The sequence below is a fragment of the Balaenoptera musculus genome, chromosome 14 (genome assembly GCF_009873245.2).
Source record: "Balaenoptera musculus isolate JJ_BM4_2016_0621 chromosome 14, mBalMus1.pri.v3, whole genome shotgun sequence".
NCBI classification, from domain to species: Eukaryota; Metazoa; Chordata; class Mammalia; order Artiodactyla; family Balaenopteridae; genus Balaenoptera; species Balaenoptera musculus.
In genome coordinates, this window is record NC_045798.1 from 41932361 (window position 1) to 41957470 (window position 25110).

Genomic DNA, 25110 nt, shown 5'->3' on the forward strand with positions numbered 1-25110 from the left:
TGAATGCTATTCAGTGCTCCTTTCCTGGTCTGCAGAAAAGATTGATTCTGAACATGCCATGATTACAGTCCCCATTTACTTGGATATATATTTCAGACTCACCTAAGTTGTTGAAAAACTAATGCAAAAACATTTTTTTCCCCTTACCCTAGGTCTTCCAGAAAGCCGGCAATAATAAGGGTTAAGTGGAAACATTCTGCTGAATTCATGCACAGCAATGGAGAAAAGTTATTGTCACATCCTAAAACACACACTTTTAAAGAAAATTCTTTTTCTCCCCTGAATCAAAGAAATGCTACAATAAAAGAACTTCAGGCTAGATTCCTAAGCTACAATGCAGTTTGTGTCAGAACACACATCATTTCATGCTGAACTGTCAGCATTTCTCCAAATCATTTTTCTTTTTTTTTTTTGGATGCAATGAAAAGACAAACCTAGAAACCTGTATAAAACCTCCAAGTCTCTGTGCAAGTATGCATCACACACAAATTGGTCTATTCATTGAGAGCCCGGGGTCCCAATGATGAAGAACTCCTTTCCTGTTCCGTGTTTCTCATCACCCAGGTCCAAACGTGTGCTAAGATTTTGCTTCAAAGAGAAGAGAGTAAGCAATCAAAAAGCTTGCAAATGGTAATCCATGGATGGATAAGAGGTAATGACCTTAGGGTGAAATCTCTTAAGGCGGATTTCTCCAAAGGCGAATACCAGAAGACTGTTTATCCCAGCTGTCCTTCAGAACTGAGGAGGCCTTCTTGCTTTTGGTAAGAAGAGAGACCTATTATAGGATATTTGTGCCGGGCTGACTGGAGGACAGATTGACAACAGTAGATGTGAACGTTAAACTTATCACCACGTAAATGCAGCATGATGTGTTCTGTATTATTCCTATTCCTAGGATAAACAAATACTGAAATTAACTCTCCATCATCTTTATAAATTTGTTTTACAGTGCTGAAGGCTCTTTTACATTCACATCATGCAATATGTTGGAGAAGGTAAGTTTGTATTATTTTTCCTCTCCATGAATAAAACAGGGCTAATCAGATGGAATGAATGAGCTAATTCAATTACAGGCAGCCTTTATTATACACTAAAATATGGATTATTGATCTTGTGGAGTTGGCAATGCAGGATGCAAATTCAGTGAGCAAAACCTGCAGATTTGAGTTTGGCTGTTTTTATTCATGCTGAAGTCCGCTACAACTGTTCTCGCTTTGGAAAAAACCACCCAAAGAAAACAACCCTAACTACTTAAACCCAGGGCTTCACAAGGGAACAGATGAAAGGTTAAGTCAGAGGGCTGGCCTGGGAGCCTGAGCAGGCCCCAGAGTGGGAGTGGGGATGTAAGCTCTGTCATACGCCGACAATGGAGGGAAGAGAAGTGGGCCGGCTCTTTGGGCCCGTCTGTGCAGTGGTAAGCGAAAACTTATTTGGGAGACTGAAATGTACTTCACAGGCATCTTGCTGCAGATGCAATCAAGTCGTGTAGGAAGCAAGAACGCCTTGTGGTGGCCCTGCACTTGTGAGACGGGCTTGTCTGAAATGCAACGCTGCACCGTCCTAGCAAACTCCTTTCGTCTTTCATCTTTGAAAACAAAAAATGCAGTAGCCAACCCTCGTTCGAAAGAAGGCAGCTCTGAATATGAGGTCACGTGGGAGGAAAGCCTATGGCAACAAACGCTAAAGGGAAAAAAGAAGGTGAGCTCTGATATCAGTGTCTATTGATACACCTCTGTTGTGCCTTCCCATTTCCCTTATAAACCTGCCCCGAGACTCTATGGCCTGCTGGGTGCTATTTGTACTCCGCTCCGGAGTGCAGACCAGACCGGCTCCTGGATTCCTTGTAAACTTCTCCCAGCTCCTCCTTCCCAGCGCCAACACTCCTTCTTTTGACGGGGTTCACATCCTCTCTACCTCTCTATGGGCCACAGCTGAGTGCCCCCCACATGGCAACACAGACGAAAATATGCTCTTTTCTCCTCTGTTTTTAAAAAAAAGCCCAGAAACGGGTTCTGTGTTTTGGTAGGCATCCCTCCAAAGCACAGGTAAGTGTACATGTGGCCTGTTTTCGAAAAAGCTTCCAATGAAAGGGAGGAAGGAGGGACGCCTAACAATACTGCACAAAGTTGCAGACTGTTCGGCTACAGTCCAGAAAATGAATCCAATTTTTCATTCTGTCATTATAAATATTTCATTGCAAATGGTACTGATTTTCTGCAACTGTGGTTAAGCAAAGGGCCTCTGTGTGGATATTTAAGGAAAAAAAAAAGGAGGAAGACAACGAGGAAGAAGGGAGGGGGAATGAAAGGTTAGCAACCAATTAATTTCTTACTTTCAATGTAAAAGATTCTGGGAGAAATTCAGCAGTGATGTAGTGTGTGACTCAAAGAAGAAGAAAAAACAACATTTACTCTGCTCTTCTTCTGACAGTTTCTCATAAAATATCTGCAGTCCATCTATCTTTTAGTACTCCAGGCTCCTCGGGAGAGCAGAAAATGGTGGTTTAAAGCTCTCTTCAGTGCCAGTCTGCGGGAGATTGCTTTCCACAGGACTCCCGCTGATGGAGGCCTAGGGGAAGAGGCCCAGGAGTTATTCAATCAGCCCGAGACTCTGGGGCGGCTGGGGGTCCTTTGAGGGCTGATTAGAAAGCTGCCCTCCTGTTGCCTGCCTCGGAACAGAACGAAATGAGCAGCCTCTTGCTGAGCAGATTCTGCAAGAAGGAATTTCACCTGTCATGGAGTTTGTCAGAATTTCAGGATTTATCTTGGTGCAAAATTAATAAAATACCAACCAGGATTTCAGGCTGACTACTCAGCTTTGTCATCTCCAAGTGATCTTTCACCCAAGAAAACCTGGACAGTAAACACAGCCATCCCTGCCCTACTTTTCCTTCGGAGGGTGAGCGAGATGATGGGACGAACACCATCCAGACGTCAGGATGAGATTCTGAACCAATTACACACAAGGCTGAATTACAGTATGGGTGCTACTGTCTTCGTGGGTGACCTCTCACCTCACCACTGGAGCTCTGAAGGCTCTTTGGAATAAGCCCGAGTCTGAAGTAGAAAAAGGCCATTTCTGCAGTTTGTAACACAGTAGTTTCCCTATGGCATCACATCTGTTAAATTCATACACTGGTGTCCCAGGCCTGGATTTGATTTATCTTATTCAAGGAGGACTAACAATGGACTCTGTTAAGAGCACATATTGTGAAACATCACACATTAATCTTGGCTCAGCCATGCTCGAGGAGGTGCAGGGTCATCTTTTGTTTGAACCCACACTGTCCTCCTGCCCCATCACCCTCTGGGCTCCCAGCAGAGTGGGGAGTGGGAAGAAGCGGGGAGGGGAGGAGGGAGGCAGGGGAACGAGGGGCTGGGACAGGGTGGGAACAAACCACTGCTGGCTCCGGGCTGCAGAGAGTGTGGGAGTTCGGCAACCTCTGCTCGTTCCGCTTTAGAAGGTGGCTCACACCACACAAACGACCACGGCTATTTTAGGTGGCGTTCTGTAAAGCCCAGGGCTTGATCATTTTGAGCAGAGGCTTTAGGTAGCCCTGAGGCAACCAGCTCTGGTTGTCAGAATGAGTAGCATCACATCACAGAGGGGCCAGTGCGTGGGGACTGGGTTGGTGCCCACGCCACCAGCTGGTCCAAGCCCCTGGGAAGAGTGGGCAAACATTTCTCAGACTCGACTCTGGACTCTGAACTCTGGTTCAGAACAGGATTAACGTGAATCGTAATGTCCACCTTGTGTTGCATCCCTGGCCTCTCACCACGGACCACAGGTGCCTCGTACTAATCGGTGATTGGCAGGGCATCCTTGGCTCCCAGAGTCTGCGATTGGTTTAAGGCCATTGCTGCTTCCCTGCCCATTTTCTAATCGACAGTTTCTAAATGAGACATTTAACAACACTGTAATGCCTCCCTTCCAGCTCTTCCCCTAGTTAAACGACAAGCCCGTTTTGGAGAGCCACTTTTACAAAGCAGTTAGTCGCCTGGCAATATCAATACCAAGAGATCTCAGGAAAGAGTGAGTAACAGAGAGAGAGAGAGAGAGAGAGAGAGAGAGAGAGAGAGAGAGCGAGCTTGCAAGTGAAGGCACAGATGGTGGGCGGGGATGCAGGGTGCTCACGGCAGGCTTCAGTGGAGATGCATTAACTCCACAGAGGGATGAGGGCTTCCCACCAGTCCTGTCATGAATTATAACTGAGCATGGGGATGAGGTCTTAGTGCCTGGCTCACGGCAAACAGACTGTTCTATTTTCCTGCACGATCACCTTTCACCCTCATAAACTCCAAGCACAGCTAAGCATACTGCTGATATCTAATAGTATCACAGTAGCCTTTTATTTGTCTAGAAGGCACACAAACTTAGCAGATGTGCCCAGTGGTGTAAGTCAGATCATTATAAAATTAAGTTTTGGCAAAGTGAAAAAGGAAACCTTTTATGGGCGATTCCGGTTTCCGGCGAGAGATGGTCTTCTGCCATCTGAGGGGCCGCATCAAAGCAAAAGGAGGGCACGAAAGAAAGATGCCAGCCTCCCAGACACGCTGGGTACAAGGGAAAAGCCTCCCCTTTGCAAACTTTGCCCTCCTCTTACGGGAAAGCGGGTCCTGCCCAGTGACCTCCCCCACGCCCTCCCTCCCTCCCTCGATGAAGTTATCAATGAAGGAGGCCTGTTATTTTAGGCAGTTTAAAATTTCACCACTTGTAAAGGACTCGTTAACCCTGCCTTTCACTCCCGTTTAAAGCGTCGGAGTTGCTGCTCTAGATGACAGCACCGCGAGCACCGCTTTTAAGCGCTATTCATCTCACCCGCCATATCTCAGGCTTTCACAGAGCACTGCTCTCTCCCCAATGAGGGGAACTCACTCCTTCATAGCTGCGGGGCAGAGCCTGTTACAGCTGTAGATTCGCTGCAAATATAACAATAAAGGATACAAATGTGAATTCCTCTGAAAATACACGCTTGGCTCTGAAGCCGCCTGGCCTTAGCAAACTCAGTGAAGAACAACCTATCAATCTTTCCCCAAATGTGCAGCAACAGTTCACTTCATGCGGCTGGCCAAGGGATTGCCACATCGACGGGTCAGAGGATGCTGGAGTGGATTCTTTGCCCATTTCAGGGGATTGAGCGTTGAAGCCCGTGACTACCTTCTCTCTAACTGCCACAGCAGGTGGATATGGAAGTGGTGTTTTCCAAGAGTCGATTGAAGTTTGTAAACACAAAGAGTCTATTCTTGGCACTGTGTCTCTGCTAATGTGAGGAAACTGATCCATGTGTAGAGCAAACATCGAAAATAGGAACACACGGGGGGGACTTCAACGTGCCTCCCTGGATTGCAGAATGTTCTAGAAATGTGGAGGTCCAGCTCTCGCCCAAGGATCTGCCTGCAAAGGTGCTGAGACAGAGTGCTGTCTTTGCAGGATGACTGTGCCCGCAGTTTCTCGCTCCTAACAGAGGCAGATCTTCCGGTGCTGTGGCAGCAGGCTGTCTTGGTGACACAGGAGCCAGCAGGGCCAGCAGAGCCCAGCCAAAGCGGAATGTGGCAGAGGTGATGAACGTTTCCGGGGGGGGGGTGGGGGAGGGGAGGGAGCTGCAGCAATGGCCGCAGTGCTCTTCAGTACACACTAGCTGAACGCTCCATAAGGTCGCACTGATGGCAGTTCGGAGATGGCCATCTGTCGTCAACTCTGGGCCAGACAAAAAAATAATGTAATGGCAGATCGCTAACAACAGGGCTGTTGGAGAAGGGAATGAGTCCTAGAACGGGGAGGTGGGGCTCCATCTCTGAAGGGCGAAAACCAGACATCGATATGAACATTAAGAAATTAATGGATGGAGAACTTTTAAAAACTGAGCTGGGGTGTTGTAGAAATGATTCAATGTAAGTAAAGTGGTTTTCGCTTATTGCAAATACCTCTGTTGCCCCTCCTTCGGTCCTATTACCCGCTTGACTCTTGAAAACGTGACTGGTAGGACACATGGTGAAGCAGTGAGGGCCAAATGTGGAAAAAGGTGAGCCCAGGTTGTGCCTCCAAGCATGCACACACGGATTAGGGATTTATTGGGACAAAACGGGTAATTGAAAACGCATTTACTCATGTAGTCCCAATGAGTTCATTGTGATAATCGTGCTTATCTTTCGGTATGCTTGCTTAATTTCTAGGTGCAGTTTTATTAAAAAGCAAAATAAAGCTACCTCATCTTTAGATGCATTATGAATGCTATAAAATTTTAAACTCCCTTCTTTGCTCAAGACAAAGGGCAGCTTTGATAGGTTTTTTTACTACTGCTTACATGTTAGGAAGAGAGAAGGTGCAGGGAGGGAGGAAGGGGGTGAGAGAGAGAGACTAACAGTCAAACTGAGGTGAGCCGTGCCCTATTTCTTTGTCCTATATGATTAACTTTCTGCCTTCAGTGGTAAGGCCAATCAATCCTGATTGAATTATCCAATATTAACAGCTGAAAGTGATCACAAGTAATGGTGAAAACATAGCTCCAATCAATAAATCGATGCAAACGATTCGGTTCCCAGAGATCCGATCAAATAAAAGAGATAGATCAATTTAACCACTGAGCAAATTAAGTGGAAGCTGCCGTAGCACCAGTTTGCTTCAAAAGCCCCGAAGGCCCACAAAGCAGAGAAATGAGGCGGGGTAGAAGTGGACCAGTTCCAGAGCCACATGTTCCCTTGATACAATTTATACTCCTGCAGCCCTCTGAGTCTGTACGATGCGTTTAAGGACTGCGAATTCAGCCCCAAGAACAGGAGATACACAGAGGTCCAGTGGATCGATGGCAGTGGAGAACTAAGGTACGGGGCACAGACCACCCAGGAAGAGGCAGGAAGCACACCCCACCACATGACTGTCGATCAATATGGAACCCGGCTATGGGAGGCCCAGACATGGTGATGGGCAAATCGTTCCAATCTGAGGGTCCCAACGGGAGACCACATGATAAGAGACAAGGCAGGACAGGGTTTGGAGTCTTACAGTTGGAGTGGGGATAATGAAAGAAATTTCAAGCTCTGTTAGAAATAAAAACAAAACAATTGAAAAATACAGAAAAGTTGTGAGAAGAAGATGAGTTATGAGGGGCAAATAGTTTTAGAGGCACTTCTTATAGATGTGCTGTGAGCAGTTAAGACACACTTTTCCACTCCTCTTGTTTGCAAAAGAGAATTTCAGCCTGACTCCGAGAAAAATATGAAAACAAGCTAAAACTAAAACAAACCTTTCCCCACAGTACACCCCGATCCTACCTTGTCTTATGTGGAGGGGCAAGATAAAACTTTGTTTTGGCCACTCATCTTTAATTTCGGAGGGGTGGGGGAAGAAGGGTTAGGTTGTTTTGAAATACATTTCTGAAAGCAAATTTAAAGGTTTAGTTTTACAGTTATGTGCTAAAAAGAAAAACCAGAACTAAAAAGAAGCTCAAGACTCTTTAATCCCTTGAAAAAGATGAATGTTGAAAAATAAGAATTTTTACCTGGAAACCAATTAACACGAAACTATGTCAAGATATGATTAATTGGGAAATTGTTCCAATGAACTAGAACAGAGAACTAAGGAAACATCTGACATGTCTGGGATAGAGATTTTATTTCCAAGTAATGATGGATCTTGATTTTGTCTACTGAGGCCAGCATTAGGGAGAGGGAGGGGTTCTGGGAAGCAGAGCTCAGCCAGTGCTTCCCTGTTCCACACTCTGCACTGACGGCTCAACATCGGCTACTCCACTGCACTCTCACCAGGACCCTGGGGGTTGGGCAGGATGCTTTGTTGTCTCCTACATGCCCATTTTACAGATGATAAAACGGAAGCTAAGAGTCCATCGCTTGTGAGCGGCAGTGACCAAAATCAAACTCTGGTGATTGTTCTCTGTACTTTATGCCCTTTCCCTTGTACTAAGCTGCCTATGCAGAAATCAAAGCAAAATAAAACAAATGAAAAAAAAAAAAACCCATAAAAACTATTTTGAAAATAACCATTAACTATTTGAGATTTTATGGATGGCTAACTCTCTCACATCCACAGATACCGGAAGCATATCCATCCTTCAAAACCAGCTTGAATGCTTCCCACATGATGGCTTTCTCGATTCCCCCAGCTGGAGAATAAACATTTTCTCTTGGAATACTTAGAACAATTTATCACATATTACCTCATATGAGAGTTAATCATATGTAAATCTTTTCTAGTAGACTGTAAATATTATATATTTCTAATTATTTTTGATATGTCATAGAGAGCTTGGGGCCCTGGTAAATTGAAAATGATAAAATTATATTTTTATAAATATTTTAAATTAATAAATATATTTTCTTACCTCAGAACGGTACGGGGATGATAGCAGTCTATAGTATGGTATCTGTGGTTTGGCCATTAACAAGGACTCTTTTTTTTTTAAAGGCTCACTTTTTTTTTTTTTTAATAATACATTCAACCTCTTATTTTTATTTTTGGCCTCACCATACGGCTTGCAGGATCTTAGTTCCCTGACCAGGGATCAAACCCGTGCCCCCTGTAGTGGAAGCGTGGAGTCTTAACCACTGGACCGCCAGGGGATTCCCAACAAGGATTCTTCAATGCCTCAGCATGTGTTACTTAATACTTTGAGACATAAACTTATATAGCAATTATTAAAAGGCTAGTTTACGTAAGGAGCTAAGTTAGTGAATGACCCAGTCAGCCACATAGCAGCACATTTCAACGCTGTATAGTTGTCCTGTATGTCCTATCCCATATGCAGTAATTCATTTTTCTTTCAGAAAGGTGACCATGAAACTTGAGCAACAGTGACGCTGTGGTGTGAAAAATACGCATCAAAATCAGGCTGATTTGGTGGGAAAGTGATTTGAGAAGAAAATCAAACAGCTGTAGAGACAATTACGTATTTAAACTTTAGCGATAGCTGAAAGTTTTGGCGTATCCCTCAGAATGTCAAAGCACTACTTTATTTTGTATGTGGAAAATACTGCATCCATGAATTAATGAAGGGAAGGCCAAGTATCAAAATAATCTTTGACTCAAAAGGAACTTAATACCAGCATCTCAGAGCCTCAGGTTCATCTAGGCCAATTCCCCCTCTTCCCACCGCTGGAATTCCCTCTATGTCCATTAAATTCACAACATGATGCCTAAGAGAACTCTCTATGGGGACACATTGGAAGAGGATGATTTGATCACTGCCACTGAATTGTAGTTTTTCTAGAGGCACCAATTAAACAGTAATTACTGTATTGAAAGAAAGTGGCCTATTCAACAGAAGTTTTACAAACACACCACTTGCCCACACCTGTATAAACCACTTCGGATACAAATATGCATTGTAGGATATTATTCTTGGACCATACTATCCTTCTCTCAAAGCAGCTTCCTTAAGTTCTGCAGAAAAAGTTTTGAGGTCTATTAGGAAAACATGTGAAACATTCAAGATATTCATTTGCTTTTAAAATAACAAAATGTTCACTTAGTTCAAATAATGCACTCTTATTCCAAAGCACATCTTCCCTACCAGCATGCTAGGTGGCCTTTGAAGTATATTAGAATTCCTTGCAAGAACGGGGGAAAACTCTACCAGAAGAAAAAAGATGATACCCTGCCAGGAATTATACATTACACATCCCTGGACTGGCATTTAGAACTTCTGGTCAGAAAGGTCTAGAGGTCATGCAAAGGCAATAGCTTTCACACTGGCAAGTCCTAGATGGAGTGTCCCATAGAAACAGAGGTTTCATCTTGCTTAATTCTAAAAGCAACTGTGGTCTGTGATGTCAAAGGATGATGCCTAAGTCCTTGATTCCTGAAGATGGACAGTGTATTATGAGGAATTATTTGAATTCTGACTAGTACTGTAAGTGATGTTAATGAAAATAACACATCTCCGTGTGTGTGTGTGTGTGTGTGTGTGTGTGTGTAATTTTATATCCAACAAAGCACTTCTATCCTCAAAAAGATGTTTTTGTGTTTTTAACTGGGTATAAACAGTGACAGAAATGTAAATTAGTTATTATGGTCATGAAATCGTTTATGCACCATTAAAAGATACACCACAGTGATGTTCCTGGGCAATTCTGAATGCTCACCCTAAACCTACCCTATTAGTCTCACTCTGGTATAAGAGCCAAATAAACTATATGCTTTCAAGTCTCCAATCTCCAGTTCTTGGGCATTTGGTTTATAAAATGCCTCTTGTGAAAAGTCCTTCTTTCTGAATTTTAGCGGCATAAAAAAGTAGATGAGTTTAAGTGGTATGACATGGATCAATTTCAAAATCTGCGTTAATTTTCATACCGAGGCACGAACTACAGTGGGCTGGTAAAGGGGCTTCATTTTTCTACTCTGTTATTATTTTGGTTACCGATCTTATTTTCTATTGTCACCTTAATTTCACTTGATTTCCCCCCTTATTCTAGAAATGCACAAAACTGTATTTTTTGTATACCTACCCCGACCACTTTCTATGCAGGAAATAAATCAATATATAAAAGTCATATTAATTCCATCCTCTAAGCACGGGTATAAAGTGATGTGGGTAATGAAGACAAACGCACAGGACTGTGAACCTCTAAGTTCAAATCATAAAAATCAAAAAGGTCTCAAAACTAGAAGAAGTGAAGTTAACTCTGATCCATTTTTCTTAATGTATTGAAACTGAAAGCCATTGTTATTACTAGGGATTTTAGAAAACAGACCTACATAGATATTTCAATGACTGTGGATATTAGCTGTAATGATTATCACATTTTAACTATAAATACTGTTCTTATCAAAGGAATGATGTACATTTTAAGCCTGAGTATTCACCTCAAGGCCAAATATGTATGATTCTGAGTTGTGGGATTGGAAAAATAAGGCTATAGCTTCGGATTATGAAAGAAGTCTAATTTTGGCCCAGATCACAATTTGAATGAATGAGTCAGAAATGTTTTGAGAGATGTTTGACCTCATAAGGTCTTAAAGACTCAGAAACAGTTTTGTGTTTGGTACTATGTCTTCTATACCAGCAGTTCATAGTGTGGCTGGGGGACCTCCGGGGGTCTCCTAGATCCTCTCAGGGAGTCTGTTAGGTCAAGACTAGTTTCATAATAACATTAAGACAATGTTTGCCCTTTATACTCTCATTAACTCATGAGTGTACAGTGGCATCTTCTAGGGGCTACTTGACATTGGAAGATATAATTTCTCCAACAGCTAGTAGAATTGTGTATTTGTGTATTTTTGCGTTTAAAACATTTCTCAATTTTGGTTTCTAATATGGAAGATATCAACAGATAGTAACCCACATAAATCACAGCCCTTTGTGGTCTTCAATAATTTGTGTCAAGGCGTCCTGAGATCAAAGAGGTGGAGAACCCCTGGTCTATACAGTAATGGAAAGAGAGAATACTGTACATTCCATGAAACCCTAAAATACGCCATAAAAGAAACCTGGAATCCTGAAGGATGTGCTTAATTGCTTAGTTTTGTCTGCTCTCCAATGGGCCACAGGCCACCATTGCTGGAGTGTGGGGTTCTTTTAATGAAAGACATTGAAGTGACCACCAGGTCAGTAGCATTAGAACCTACTAATATAGTACAAAAGTGGATTTGTTGCAAACTTTTTTGCAGGAACATTAGATAGAGGCCAGTCTCTACAGAATCTCTACAACTCTGATTTTAAGCTATTATGAATTCTGCTTCACTGTTTACATACTAATTAACAGCATCATTTAGGTGTACTAGCCATATCCTTTACAATCTTAAAAACTCAAAGGACTTATCCTTCCATACCTATTGCAATAAGAATACTATATTTTCCAATAGAAATTTAGGTTACTTTCATGAAGTATACTTTTAAATAATAGTCTAACTTGGTCTATCATCTTCTATATTCAATTCACAAACAGATGTGACAGAGTAGAATTCTTTTTTGAAGTGATGAAAAGTAATATAGCAACTTTAACATTGGTGCATTGACACATTATAACACTTAAATAGCATCACCCATTCTTTCATATATATTTTATCTGATGTCCTTATTTGCTATTTGTTCACTGGTAGGATGAAAGCTGAGATGATAAACTGTAAATTCCTTATTTTGATACAAAATTCACATAAATATGGCTTCCTCAGAACCCAAGGAGGTCCAAAGCTGCCCCAGGGTCCACAGTGTGGGATGGGAGATGAAGGAGTGGGTGGGGCTTTGGGTCCCTTAGTCCTGCCTCAACCACATCAATCACATCAGACCCTCTTCTGGTTGTTTAGGGAATTCAGTACCAAAGGAAAAAAAAAATCACCCCCACCCTATTTTAGTCTAAATAACTTTACTGTTAATAATAATGCTCACAATAATGAAATAACTTTGAATTCTGATCCATTCTCCTCCAAGGGCACCAACAAGATTTAACAAAGGCATGTTACTCTTGTATCATTCCATCTGAAAAATGAAGATATATATTAGACCCATTTTTCAGATGAAGTAAGAGGGGGGAAAATAGACTTATTTTCTTTTTACAATAAGGGACATTTCTGGGTTAGGATCCAGGTCTCTGACTGACACCAGTCTATTGCTAAGAATCATCAAACTGACCAAACATTTCTATTATAGTTTAGAGTTTATACCCTACATTCAGACCTGTTATTTCATTTTTACCTAACAACAGCCCTGTGAGTGTTACATCTGTCTATTATTTCTTCATACCCGAGGTTCTGAAACATTTTGGACCAGCGCAAGGTCACACATCTAGCAAGTGGGACATTCAAGGCTACAAAGTCTTTGGGTGCAAAATTTGCAACTATAAGGCTGTCACTAAGTAATAATTATTCTATTCCGTTAAGGAGAAGAAACACACTGGACAAGAGTATAGCTTCTTTCTTCTCTTCCCTTCTCCCTTCCAATTTTAAGCCCCTCAGGACAACAATAACCTGGACATCCATCCAGCCTGTAGCCCAGTGGGAACGGAACATGAATAAAACAGGGTTTGGGAGAATGGGCCCTGACAAGTGAGGTGAATGATCCTACAGTCCAATAAACCTGACCCCTAAGTCTATCACACTGGGTCAGAAGATCCAATTATAGGTCTGTTCTAGTTCTTTTTATGATTGACAGCAGCCAGAGGCAAAATTACTTTGGTGTCTGTTAATCCAGCCTCTAATCTTCCCTTTGCCCCAGTACACACGAAGCATCATGGTGGCCCAGGGTGAGTGATACTGTGACTGCAGATCTAAAATGCCCTTGTTTCCTATAAGAAGAGCACCTGAGTTCAATGCCAGCCCTCCTCATGGGGATATTACCTGCAGCTCTGTTTGGAAGAAAAACTTCTGTGGACATTGTGTGCAGTCATAGATCTTGTCTTCTTGACCATGGGCAGAGAAAATATGCTGCTGCAACTTGTTTGCTTGAACAAACACTGAAATGATAAAAGAAGAGTGAACTTGGGGTTATTTTCATTCCGAAATGCCCTCCGTCCATGACTCCCCGTGAACAGCTGCAGACGGAGCAGAATGAATGGCGTACCTTCTGGGTGTGACCACTGCCAGGGGCCTGGGGAGAGCTGAGTCACACGGGCTCGTGGTTGGGTCTCTGGCTTTTGTTAAGATGCACTCTACCGAGCGAGCACCTAATTGAACCCAAACCGCTCCAAAGTAAAGGTTTATCGAGGCCCTGCCCCCCATAAATCTTTTAAAACGAAAATTGTCAAATGCACAGCACTGTCTGAACAGAAGTGATTCTTATTTCTCAGCAACCCAGAGGTTAAGAAATCATAGATGCCAAAACCCTGTTTATTGTAATTGCCTAAAGTCATAGCTACCAAACAGTTCTCTATTTAAATGTGTTAATGCTAAAAATTATATCCCACAGCTACTCTGGGGCACTGTCTATAAATGTGAAACAGAACGGCAGGTAAATTCTCTTTGGATACTTTAAGATCAACTCAGCCTATACACTGAATGCAAGGGTTTCAATAATATAAACATGTTCAATTTTAATGACTACAAAACAAGGCCCTAAGACTGTGTAACAGTTTACCTAGGAGACATACTATTAATAATTAAATTGTATATGCCAGAGGCAGTGTTTGGGTTGGCAGAACTGACTTCTGATGGATGCCTGGTGCACTGTGACCTAAAAAAGTTTGCATCTACAATATTAATCTGTATAGGCAGGGAAAGGATTTATTAAAGATGCTGGCATTTGACTTTGACTCTAATCATTAAAATTATTCTAATTGCCAGCCAACCTAAAATATTAGAATATTGTTCTTGTGAGTCATACATTTTAATCATATTTCTCATTACCTTAAAAAACTGCTCAGATTTCTTCTTCCCCCTAACATGCTTTATATTGGAAGGTTGTTGTTTTTTTTTTTAATTGCTTTTTCTAAAATTACTTCAAGATACACTAAAACAATTCAGGTCTGTCAGCACAGGAAAGGCAGAACGTTCATGATTAATGCATTTTTGTCTCTTACCTACATCAACCGAAAGAAATGGGGTTTTTATACTGATCTGCAACAAATCTCTATCTAACTTAGCACATTTTACGAGGCTCCTGGCCACAACATGAAAGGGCTGTTTTATTAGGGGTCTTAATCATGAGGAGATCTATGACCCATTCCTCCTTATGAAGACTTATTAGGAGCTTTTATAAAGAACCCAGACTCCTGACTCATTGTATTAAGACAAATACTACGTTATGGTGAAAACATAATATATATATTTTAAATACAAATTTGGAGGAATCAAAAAATAGTTCCAAAATAAGGAGTGGCTGATGGCATTATTGAACGAAGGAGCCTCACAGGCAAATGGTAAAGGCAGAACCACCAGCACAGTCTGGTACTACATGTGCTAACTGTGTAGGAACATGGCCTCTCTCTTTTTATTTTATTACAGGACAGAAATCTACAGGCTGAATGCAGTGAAGGTTAATACCAAGGCTTTGGGATTTTACACCGCAAACCAGGAAGTCACTTTTGAGAGGAGATGTTTTTGTTTTGTTTTGCTTTTTCTGACAAATAAGAAGGAAACATGGCCTTGAGGGGTTTGACCAATGAGTCCAAGACACAGGCAAAATTATCATAAAGGATTTTCCAAAATAACTTTGTCATTGTCGTGGGAGCAGCAGAAACGTGTGTGATCATATTTCAGCCCCTATGGGCTTCAAATTATAGTTTCTGATTTGCATTTTTTCTTTTTTTCTTTTTTTTTTTGCTGCTGTTGCTGAAAACTATAATGCTACAACGTCTCATAAAAGATTCTTCTTAAAAGTGTAAACTTATATCAACTTCTATTTTAAAAATCCAGTGACATAGGAAATAAAGGCCTCATCTAATGTGTTCATTTAATCTGTTTTCTAGTTCAAAGAATTGGGGGAGGGTTTTAATAACGCCTTTATATTTCATAGGGGGAGTGTTATAAAATTCTCCACGTTAAAATAACAGACGTGTTGACAACACGGCTGTACTTCTTTTAGTCCCATGTCTTAGGATGAAAAAGCCACCTTTGCCTCGCTAACCTCTTAACACCAAGAGGAGAAAAGTGAACGAAACACGGATGTGATTTTACAAATGGAAAAGTGCAAACTTCTGAGAGAACCTGAAATGCCATTTGTTCATCCTGACAGTTAACCTTCCTGACCGTTTGAGCCTCTAAAGTAGGTGGCGATCGATAATGCTAATCAGCAGAAATCAAACGTCTTCTTCCCAAATTGAACTGAAGTCAGACCTGTAAAAGGCCATAGCAGTGGGAAGTATGCCCTGGTAGGAAAGACAGGATGTGGCTGAGAAACTCTCCAGAGTTTTCCAGAAATAATCTTCCTACCTGTAAAGCAGACGGGACACTTGAAGGTACCGCCCATCCCTTCGAAGCTGTGCTCGATCAGGTGGCACTGGAGTTTGGCAGGGGAGTCGAAGGTCTGGCTGCAGAGTTTGCACTCATGGTTCAGTCCTTCATCTGTTAAGGAAAGTGCGTGAGCAGAAAAGTTGACACCCATCACATCTTTGACAGACTAGTGAGTTAACTATAACTGCATACATTAAACTCTTTCCAGCCCCAAATATAAATGTGTAGTAGTATATATGGTTACTTCACATTATGAATGAATTTATATCAATTGGAAACATTTCTGGAATTTAAAATCGAACGATAATCACAAGGCAGGTTTTATCTTGGGGTAGTGCATTTTATTAAGCTTTTAAAGGAAAATTGGTGTGTCAATAACGAGGCATCTCCTTTTCTCTAACTAGCAAGATTTTATGGGCTGTGTATTTCCAAAGTCCTGAAATAAAGGACCCATAGAAAAATGAACAGCTTCTCCCCAGGCCTCTCCTCTGGTTTATCTAGAAGGTTCTAGATGTTTCTATTACTAACCCTAAGGTTTTTAGTGGTTTTCCCATTGAAGACTTCCTTTCTCTACTTCCAAGATTTTCTGGCAATTTTGAAATATTATTAATGCTCATAGTGTTTTATAAATGCTCTTTTTTCCTGCTTGAAACTCCCAGTCCCCCATATCTTCTCAGTTCATTGCTCCCTTTATTTTGTAAGACAGTTTCAGTTTTACCCTCAGATCTAGACTCTGCCTGTCTTTCTCCAAAGGCACTTTCATGAGCTCCAGGCTCACTTTTGACTAGTCCTGGAGTTTTCTTTGATACCTCAGGAACAGGTAGAAAAATATTTTGATGTAGTAACACTTGCTATATAAAATGAAAAGTTTGTGTTATAGACAGAAAACATTATTTTTAAGTTGTTTTCCTCATTAAAATGTTTATGAAATTATACATTTAAGGATTATTCTAACTTGTTTCAATTTGCAGTTATAAGAAATGAAAACCCATAGCACTAGAACGAACAACCTAACACTTCTTTGGTGCTTACTGCGTTCCAGACACTGTTGTTCTAAGTGCTTGCAGACATGAATTCATCGAATTTAACAACAACTACTATTATTCCCATTTTACAGATGAGGAAAGTGACACCCAGAGAGTTGAACTGATTTTGCTCTGAGTCATAGGAGCAATACTTGGTGGAACCAGAACTTAAACCTAGGCAGCCTGGCCTCAGGGTCCATGATCTTAGCAGACATACTATGGCATACACCAGCTATTCCCAAGACTCTCATTAGGAAAAGTAAGGGCTAGGAGGCTTCAGTTTAATCTGAAATGTTATCAAGTTATACTTTTATCTTCTCTTATTTGCAAAGATTAGAAATGCTACTAAGGAACATCTGTGTCAGATAGTCTAGGTCTAGGGAATGAAAGACATATTTACACCGTAGGGGTAACGAGTCTACACTCCAAAGTTATTTCCTTTTACTCAACACCACATGCATTCAGAAGTCCTTCACCAGTTGATATTACTGGCAACACAAAGGCCCAATTACAAAGTGAATTATTATTAGCTAACTGGAGTAAAATCACTCTATTTGTATTCCTAATCTTTCTTCTCACGCAAGTATGAGTCTTTAGAAGCAGAGGATTGGAATTTGTAAAAAGAGAAGCAAAGCACTAATTAAGCCACCCAGTACTGTCTACATTTCACAGGAGATAAAAACCTACTCTGTATTTGGGTGGCACAGTAAATTCCTTGATTATAATTATGTAAGAAGGAGTTTAATTGTGCATACTGACATGACTAGGGGTTATACAAAAAGCTTTAGGGATTATATAAGATCAAAGGTTTTTCATCTGTTCCTTTCTCCCTCTCTTTTTTTTTTTAATCCTAAAGGCACCAAAATTTTTCTAAATTTTGGATATTGAATAATATAAGAAACACTATTTATTGTAGGGAATTGGGTCAGTAAGTTAATCGTCAGAAATACTTGCCAAATTTAAATGTTTCCTATTTCCTCAGTGCTGTATACCTTTATTGTGATAGTAAGAAGGTACCTAAGAGTTCTAATTTCATCTTTAAATTATGTGTTTTGCACAAGAACCAAGATGTGGTCTATGGGTGTAAGAAGTTATACACATATGTTCCAGAATTCTTAAACTTGCAACGTTTGTCAAGGAACATATATAGGCCTGGTGGGTTTTCTTGGGGATAATGATTGACTGTTACATGAACATAACGTAAATTATGCACGTTAAGGTGATCTTCAATGTGATGTTATCTTTCTTGACTATGAGTATTTTGTTTGGAAAAATAATAGAAGGGAAAATACATAAGATATATTTATATGAGTATAAGGAAAATGTCTTCATCGATTTTGATTTATTTCCTGTCCAAAGAACAGAGAAGTTCCATCACAAAATGTTAAATAATCAAAATTTAGTCCAGTGAATTCACAAAAAGGTGACACACGCTCATAAAGTATTTATGCATTATTAGCGCAGACTTCTTTTCCATGAATTCCATGCTTTGTGAGGGCACCAATAGCAACGATAATAACAATAGCACCCAGCATTTTCAGAACTCTTTATAGTTTAAAAGCACATTGTAATATTGAAAAAAATGTTGGACGTTCTATCTGCCTTTTATTTCTAAGTTACATAGAGGTCTTTTCCAACAAATAACTTGTCCTAGTTATTTGAGTGGGACAGAAAATATATCTGAATTATTACACAGCAAATGATAGATAAGCAAAAGTCAGGATGCTCCAACCTAGACAATGGACATACCCACCAATTCCTCTCGCTGTTGTTAACTTCTCTGCTCATTTCCCCATGTTCACACTTACTTATCACCACAGGGTCAAATGATAATGAATGAGAGAGAGAGGGGGACCCAAAACATGGTTACAGCTGGTTAATAGAATTTATTTTGTACTTTTAAAAATTGAAGTGGGGGGGATCGAGAATAATGGCAAACTAATGAAACTTATTTATAATAAGAATTTCCAAAGTTTATACTTAGTCTCTGTTTAACTCAGTTATCATTCATTCTATATTTGCATTGTGTGGCAAAGGGCAGTGTCTTAATTTTCAAAGAATTTCGAAAACACCCTTAGTCCTGGGGGATCAAGCTCAGTTAAGCTCTGTTTCCTTTCAAAACTGAGCTTCCCTCCTTCTTTCTTCCTATCTGATAGGTCCTCAAGAACAGTACAGAGGAACCATGGTTTCCATTAAACGTCCATGTTCATGAGGTGGCACTATCAACGCCTCCAGCTTCAGGTCAATTTAAGCCTTAGACTCAAGGACTTTACCCAGGAAGCCACAACTCTCACCTTGTTTCCTAAAGGTGCCAAAAGCTTAAAAAATTCAATCAAAGTAACCATTTCTGCTCTCCGGAAAGGTAGCAACTGACAGTAATTGGATAATAATACAGTCTGACTCATTTATTAAAAAGAGATTCTGAGTCAACTGATTTAATAACCATTACAATATTCCATTAAGAATATAATAGGCTAGTGCAGCCCTATTTTTTATTAAGAGTTATAGGTGGCATCTATGGAAGAAACTTCTAGACTTTTCTTCCTCTTTTTTGCTTATCTATCTTCTTCAGATTTTCTACAATAAGCATAATTTGCCTTTATAGGTTACTTTGAAAATTAAAGAATAAAAAAACACTATCTTTCTTATACCCTACTAATAAAGATCGATTACAACACTGAAATTTTGAATGCCAGAAGTTAGACAGAAAATGAGCAATATTATGAAGCACAGAAAAACTCCAATTCTGAACATTAGACTGAAAAGTATTCTAGCCAAATACATGTGAAAGCAGAAACTAGCACATGGAAAGAGAGAGAGAAGCATCACAGTGTGTATTAACCCACTGAATGAGAAGAATATGGAGCTTTCAATATAAACCCACACCTTTCCAGAACAAACAGAAAACCCCTCTCTCTTGTGTCCTGGAGCAGGGGAGTATGCATGCCACCAGCACTGTGGGTCCAATGTCAGGAAAGGCAAGAGTGAAGCTCTTACCACAGAGAATGTGTTCGCGGCCAGCAACTTCCTGTCCTGGTCAACCGCTTTAAAGCATGACCAAAGATGGTTTGGGTATAAATGAGAACACTTTAAAGCATGACTAAAGATGGCTTGGGTATAAGTGAGAAATAATGTCACATGTATATAAATTTCAGCTAAAATAATTATTTCCATTTGTTAATCTTCATTTAAGTGTGAACATAAATGTAAACAGGAATCAAGTCTACATAGAAGAGACTGATGCTAATGTAAATATTTACTCTAATATTAAATGTTGCAAAGGAAAGAATCTGAATACATAATTGCAATACAACCTCCTTGCCTTAGAAGGGAACGTGATAATCATTTACTATAATCATGTGCTACAAGAACAAAATCTGTTTGTTTAAGGCCAGTTCAAAGGGGAATGATAATGTCTCTCTCTCCAATTTATAAAACCTGGATGAACACAACTATTAATCAGTCAGTTTCGTAACAGAAAAAATAATAGTTACCATTCGGGTGCTCAAGTACAACCCACGTTATAAGCTCCAACACGGCAACTGTTAGCTGAACACAAGACACTGACATTTCAATATAAGCTTTAAACAAGAGAAACCCTTTAGGCAGCCTCTGGACTGTGTGTCTCATGTTTATACTCCTTTTCCTTCAGTAAAAACAAAAATCTAGAGCAGCTACAAGCAAATGTTCAGTGGTTGACTTACATGTAGCTGTTATCCAAGGAATCACTGGGGGACTCCTAATATCATCTGATCAACACTGCAGCCATTACTAAGGACCAATTTGTAACGGTTTATAAGGAGAACTCCTTCTCTCACTTACCCTCGAGACTGGCCAGAAGGGTCCTCCAGCCCCTTCCACTGCATAAATCTATAGGCTAAAGTCCAAAGCTAGAAACCCCTCCTGGTGCATCATCACGTGGCAGGGGCCATACTTAAAAGCTCTGAACTGAGTGAGTAAACTCTGCCCTCAGAATACAAACAGAGGAATCAAATGCCCTGCAGTTGCAATTTTTCCAGTTTGAATGTGTGTACCACTGTATCCTTATATATATTTTTAAATCCAAGAAAACTATGCCCTAAACCAATTCCCAACCCCCAACCCTTTACTTTGCTTCTCCTCTTCCTTGAGTTAATTTCCAAGCACACATTTATAAGCTAGGGGTCTGAGGAGTAACAAAGAAAAGCCGTACATGACAAAACTCACCCCTTGGCTACGTTGGCTCACCCTAGAAACCAGGAGTAGAAAAATAGGCAGACTGTACTGCAATTTACCATGCACACAGCCATCACATCTTTCTAGGTTCATAGTGCTCAGGCCACTGTAATCTGTTGTGTTATATACAGCACATATTTCACAACTGTAACACAAACACACTGAAGTGCTAATTTGGCAATGGGAAATATTACTCAGCCCTCAAAGTCGGCCACTAGATTAGTCATTAAGCCCCCAAAGTAAGGGAGCGTTTGAAAATACTGACTATTGTGTGAACCTTTTCCTTACACTAGTTAAAAAGTACTGCCCTATCCTTCTGAACAATTCAACATGAAAATGAATGTTGCCTGAAGACTGTCACAGCACTTTCTTGGATTTTTCTCAATGGCAACATGAGAATGTCTGGCACTGTCAGTATTTCTATGCCACATAAGAGAGAAGTACAAGATACAAGCATAAGACTCCCAATAAGACAGGAAGGGCACTGACTGGGAATCCCAAGAGTAAATGAGGCTTGGGTACCTCAGCTTTGTCTATCCACACACAAAATGTCTAACCCTTAGGTATGTCAAGAAAAGCAAAATGATAAACATCCCCTATGCCTCAGCCAGAATCTTATCTCAAGGAGACCTACAAGGTGCAGGTCTGCACTGAACTCAGTTACTACCTGCTTTTGGCCAGTGGTCTAAAGACAATGATGTTTTGGACTTTATAAGCAGAACCACTGATACTGACACTGTTATTTCCTGTCTTGAACTTCTCATTATCAGCAGGGCTGGAGCAGGAAATGATTCAACTGGGGTAGGCTGCATTGTACCCAGCAGATTTTAAAGAGCCCAGGGGCTGCCTAGAGCCCCATAAACATCAGCAGCTTGGAAACTAGCAGGAGGTCCAGGTGGGTTGGGATGGGAGAGGCAGGCAGTGGGAGTTTAGATGCTCTGAGATGCAATACTGGCCAATTCCTTGGCTATTATTATCAGTTGTGTTAGCAGTTGGGTAGCAGTTATTAGAATATTCTCACATAGGCGAAAACATTGGAAAGCTGTTCAAACAATAAACAATAAAACAAACAACCCACTGAAAAGGTGGCTTTCCTCCACCTGTGGGGACTCCGCAGCGATATTGTGGCTCAAGTTCGGAATCAGGGCTAAGGATGCAGACTAAACCTGACCAGTATGTAGGCACCTCCAGGTCTGCATCCTTTTCTTCATTTTTCTCATCTAAACACAGACGGACGCATAGCTGAAGTCTCAGGGTGTGTATTATACAGTGCTGGCAAGTAGCTTTAAAGGCAAACATCTGGGGTTCAAATGTTTTTATTAAAACAAACAAACAAACATCAGTTTTTGGTAAGGCACTGATAAAATCACTTTGAGCTCCTCTCACCCCATTCCCCAAGATAAAACATTCTTAACCAAGAAAAGAAGAAAGTAGTACACGTTTCTTAGTAAAAGTGTTGTTAACTCTGAAGAAGCAAGAGTGGGGATGGTGTGGGAGTGAGGATGGAGACCAACTAAGCCTGAAATACAATCTCTAGTTCTGTTTAGAAGTTAGGGTTGCTTTCAAAAAATAGCTCCTTGTATAAAGCTTTGATTTCACTAAATGCCATTGTGTTCCGCGGAAAGAGGTCCAGTTTATTTGAACAGTCCCTTTCCTCCTTATTTATGTTCACTTGAATTCATGAAAGCAACCCTTTCTCTTTTACAAAGTTTTTGTCACCTGATCTTTAGTGCTGCTCTGCTCTCTGCCTTGACAGAAAGTTTGTGGGTGCACAAGACAGTATAAAAAAATTCAGTTCCACTTCACATAATAATTAGACATACAATATGATTGGAAACAGCATGCTCCCAATTTCACAATTCAGTAACACATTTCAGCTCTTGCCTCACCTGTTAGAGAGAGGCAGGGACCAGCCCCAGACATCTTCATACCAAGAGAGTGCCAAGAACTAAGTTTGGGGTTACTCAACAATTCATGCTACAAGGCCCATTCCAGGAGGGCAAGGACATTTGCCTGTTTTGCGTATTGATGTTTGCCAAGTACCTAGAATAGTGCATGGCTCAAGGTTGAGACTCAATAAATACTGAATCTATGGGAAATATATACTTAGCTGGTCCTACATCTAATTTCACCAGAACAAACTGCCAAGACTAACACCAAAACAATGTTAATTATTTATCAATTGAGCTTTAAAACTTCGTTCCATTCCCTTGTACACTAAAGCCTTTGCATGTGACAAATTTGGACTAGCCAAATTTACCTTATGCTGCTTGCCTTCATTATTTTTTGAAATAAGATTAAAATGCTCCGGCAAATGAAGTATTAACAAAATAACTATCTTACTTGCCAACTTATCTCTGGCAGGAAACTGATGAGTCAATCTTATCCCTTATTTCAAGAGAAAAAATGTTATTATGCATTTTATTTCTGAGATACCAAAAAAGAGAACCATATGAAAGAAGGGATAATTACCTTTTATTTGTCTCAAGTCACAGAGAAGTCTCTACAGCATACATCCATGATGTGCAATTCATGTTTTAAGCAATTTTTAATAGTTATGCATTCTTATGTTACAAAGCTCTATTCTTTTAACTAAATCAAATGCATGCATTTATTACCCTCTTTGTTGAAATTTCTTTTATTTGATATTAAATACCTATTAATGCCCTCACATCTGGGACTTTTGGCACTGGCGGAAGTACAGGTATATTTACCTTCAAGTACTGTACCAAAAAACCACAGAAATTGGTCAAATTGAAAGAGTTCATGCAGTATAGACTAAACGTAACCTGCTTTAAAGTTCAATCTATTGGGAAAACATCCTGGAGAACTGAGATGGTGCAACCATTAATATGAATTCCACACAGCAGTAGGCCAGCAACTCCAGCCCTGCCCTGGACACAGCTCTCGTCAGGTGTGTTTCCGTGTTCCTCTGCTGAGTTGATGGCAAGGGTCAGGGCCTTTTCTTTCTTTCTTTTTTTTTTAAATCTTCTTCTTCGCATAAAGCCACTAGTTATCTGAAGGAGAAAGTCAACACCGAAAATCTGTCTATTCTTGCTAGAAGGCATAGGTTGCTATTGCTGATGATTTAAAAACAAAACAAACAGGACCCCCCAAATCAAACAAAAGAAATGGAATGAGGTTTACCAGCTTCGGTAGGTATTACGGATTCCAACAACCATGGGGTTTTTAGTGCCTACAGGTTTAAGACGAGAAACTAGACAGACATTTCCAAAGAAAATATCTTTCTAAGAAACTTACATTTTTGATGACTTATGGCAAAGATGACATCTTTTCCCCTAAACCGTGGTGTTTAGAATCAGGATTCAACACCAGAACACAGGTCAAATCTGCAATGGAGCATGAGGGTATAAAGGGGGCCAGAAGCACTCAGATTTCCAAGGGACCTTCTCCAGGCCCTTTCACTTTGTCTGTAGCGATACTAAGAAAGTCCTAAGCAGCAAGGCAAAAATCACAATACTGCACGTTATTTGCAAATGACTCACATTGTTATTGTTCTATTGGTGTGACCTTAGAAACTTGGCCTTGAAGAATAAAAAAAAAAAAAAAAAGGTAGTGGCGCAATAAATGCAGTAAGATTTCTAAAAACAGTTTATTGGAACTGTGCTGTGAAACTTGAATTCTTCTAATCAGACCATGCTGCCCCTTAGAGAAATTTTCCTGTGCATTATTAAAGTGATATACTGCAGTACCAGTTAGAGCTCCATAACCTTTAAATTGCCCGATTGTAATTAAGGCCACTAGTTTTATTTAGGAAGGTTCAAGGAGGCTCAATTTAAGTTGGCTTAACTAGTGTGAATTTAATGTCATGCTTCCAGGAGGCAGCGAGCTCTCTGGCCAGCCTGTTCTGTGGCACATGCAGCTGCGGGGGCATGAATTCTAAATTAAGCCCGGCTTTAAAGAACCTACAGATATCGGAAGTAGCTGGGTGTGTGAAAGTACACATCCCCACGGTTGCATATGTACCTCATACATTCATTCACTACACTGGCAGCTGCCTGATTTGGGAATC

At 40.5% G+C, this 25110-nt stretch overlaps 1 protein-coding gene across 5 annotated transcripts in view; it reads right to left on the minus strand.

Moving 5' to 3' along the window:
* Positions 1-25110, minus strand: part of ZNF521 (zinc finger protein 521) — a 280604-nt gene that overhangs the window by 13037 nt on the left and 242457 nt on the right. For all 5 annotated transcript variants that reach the window (XM_036823680.1, XM_036823679.1, XM_036823682.1 and 2 more), the window contains 2 exons: positions 15817-15948; positions 13288-13403 (listed from right to left, as the gene is read on the minus strand). In XM_036823680.1, the coding sequence (XP_036679575.1) occupies positions 13288-13403; positions 15817-15948 (248 nt within the window). The remainder of the gene's footprint in view (positions 1-13287; positions 13404-15816; positions 15949-25110) is intronic.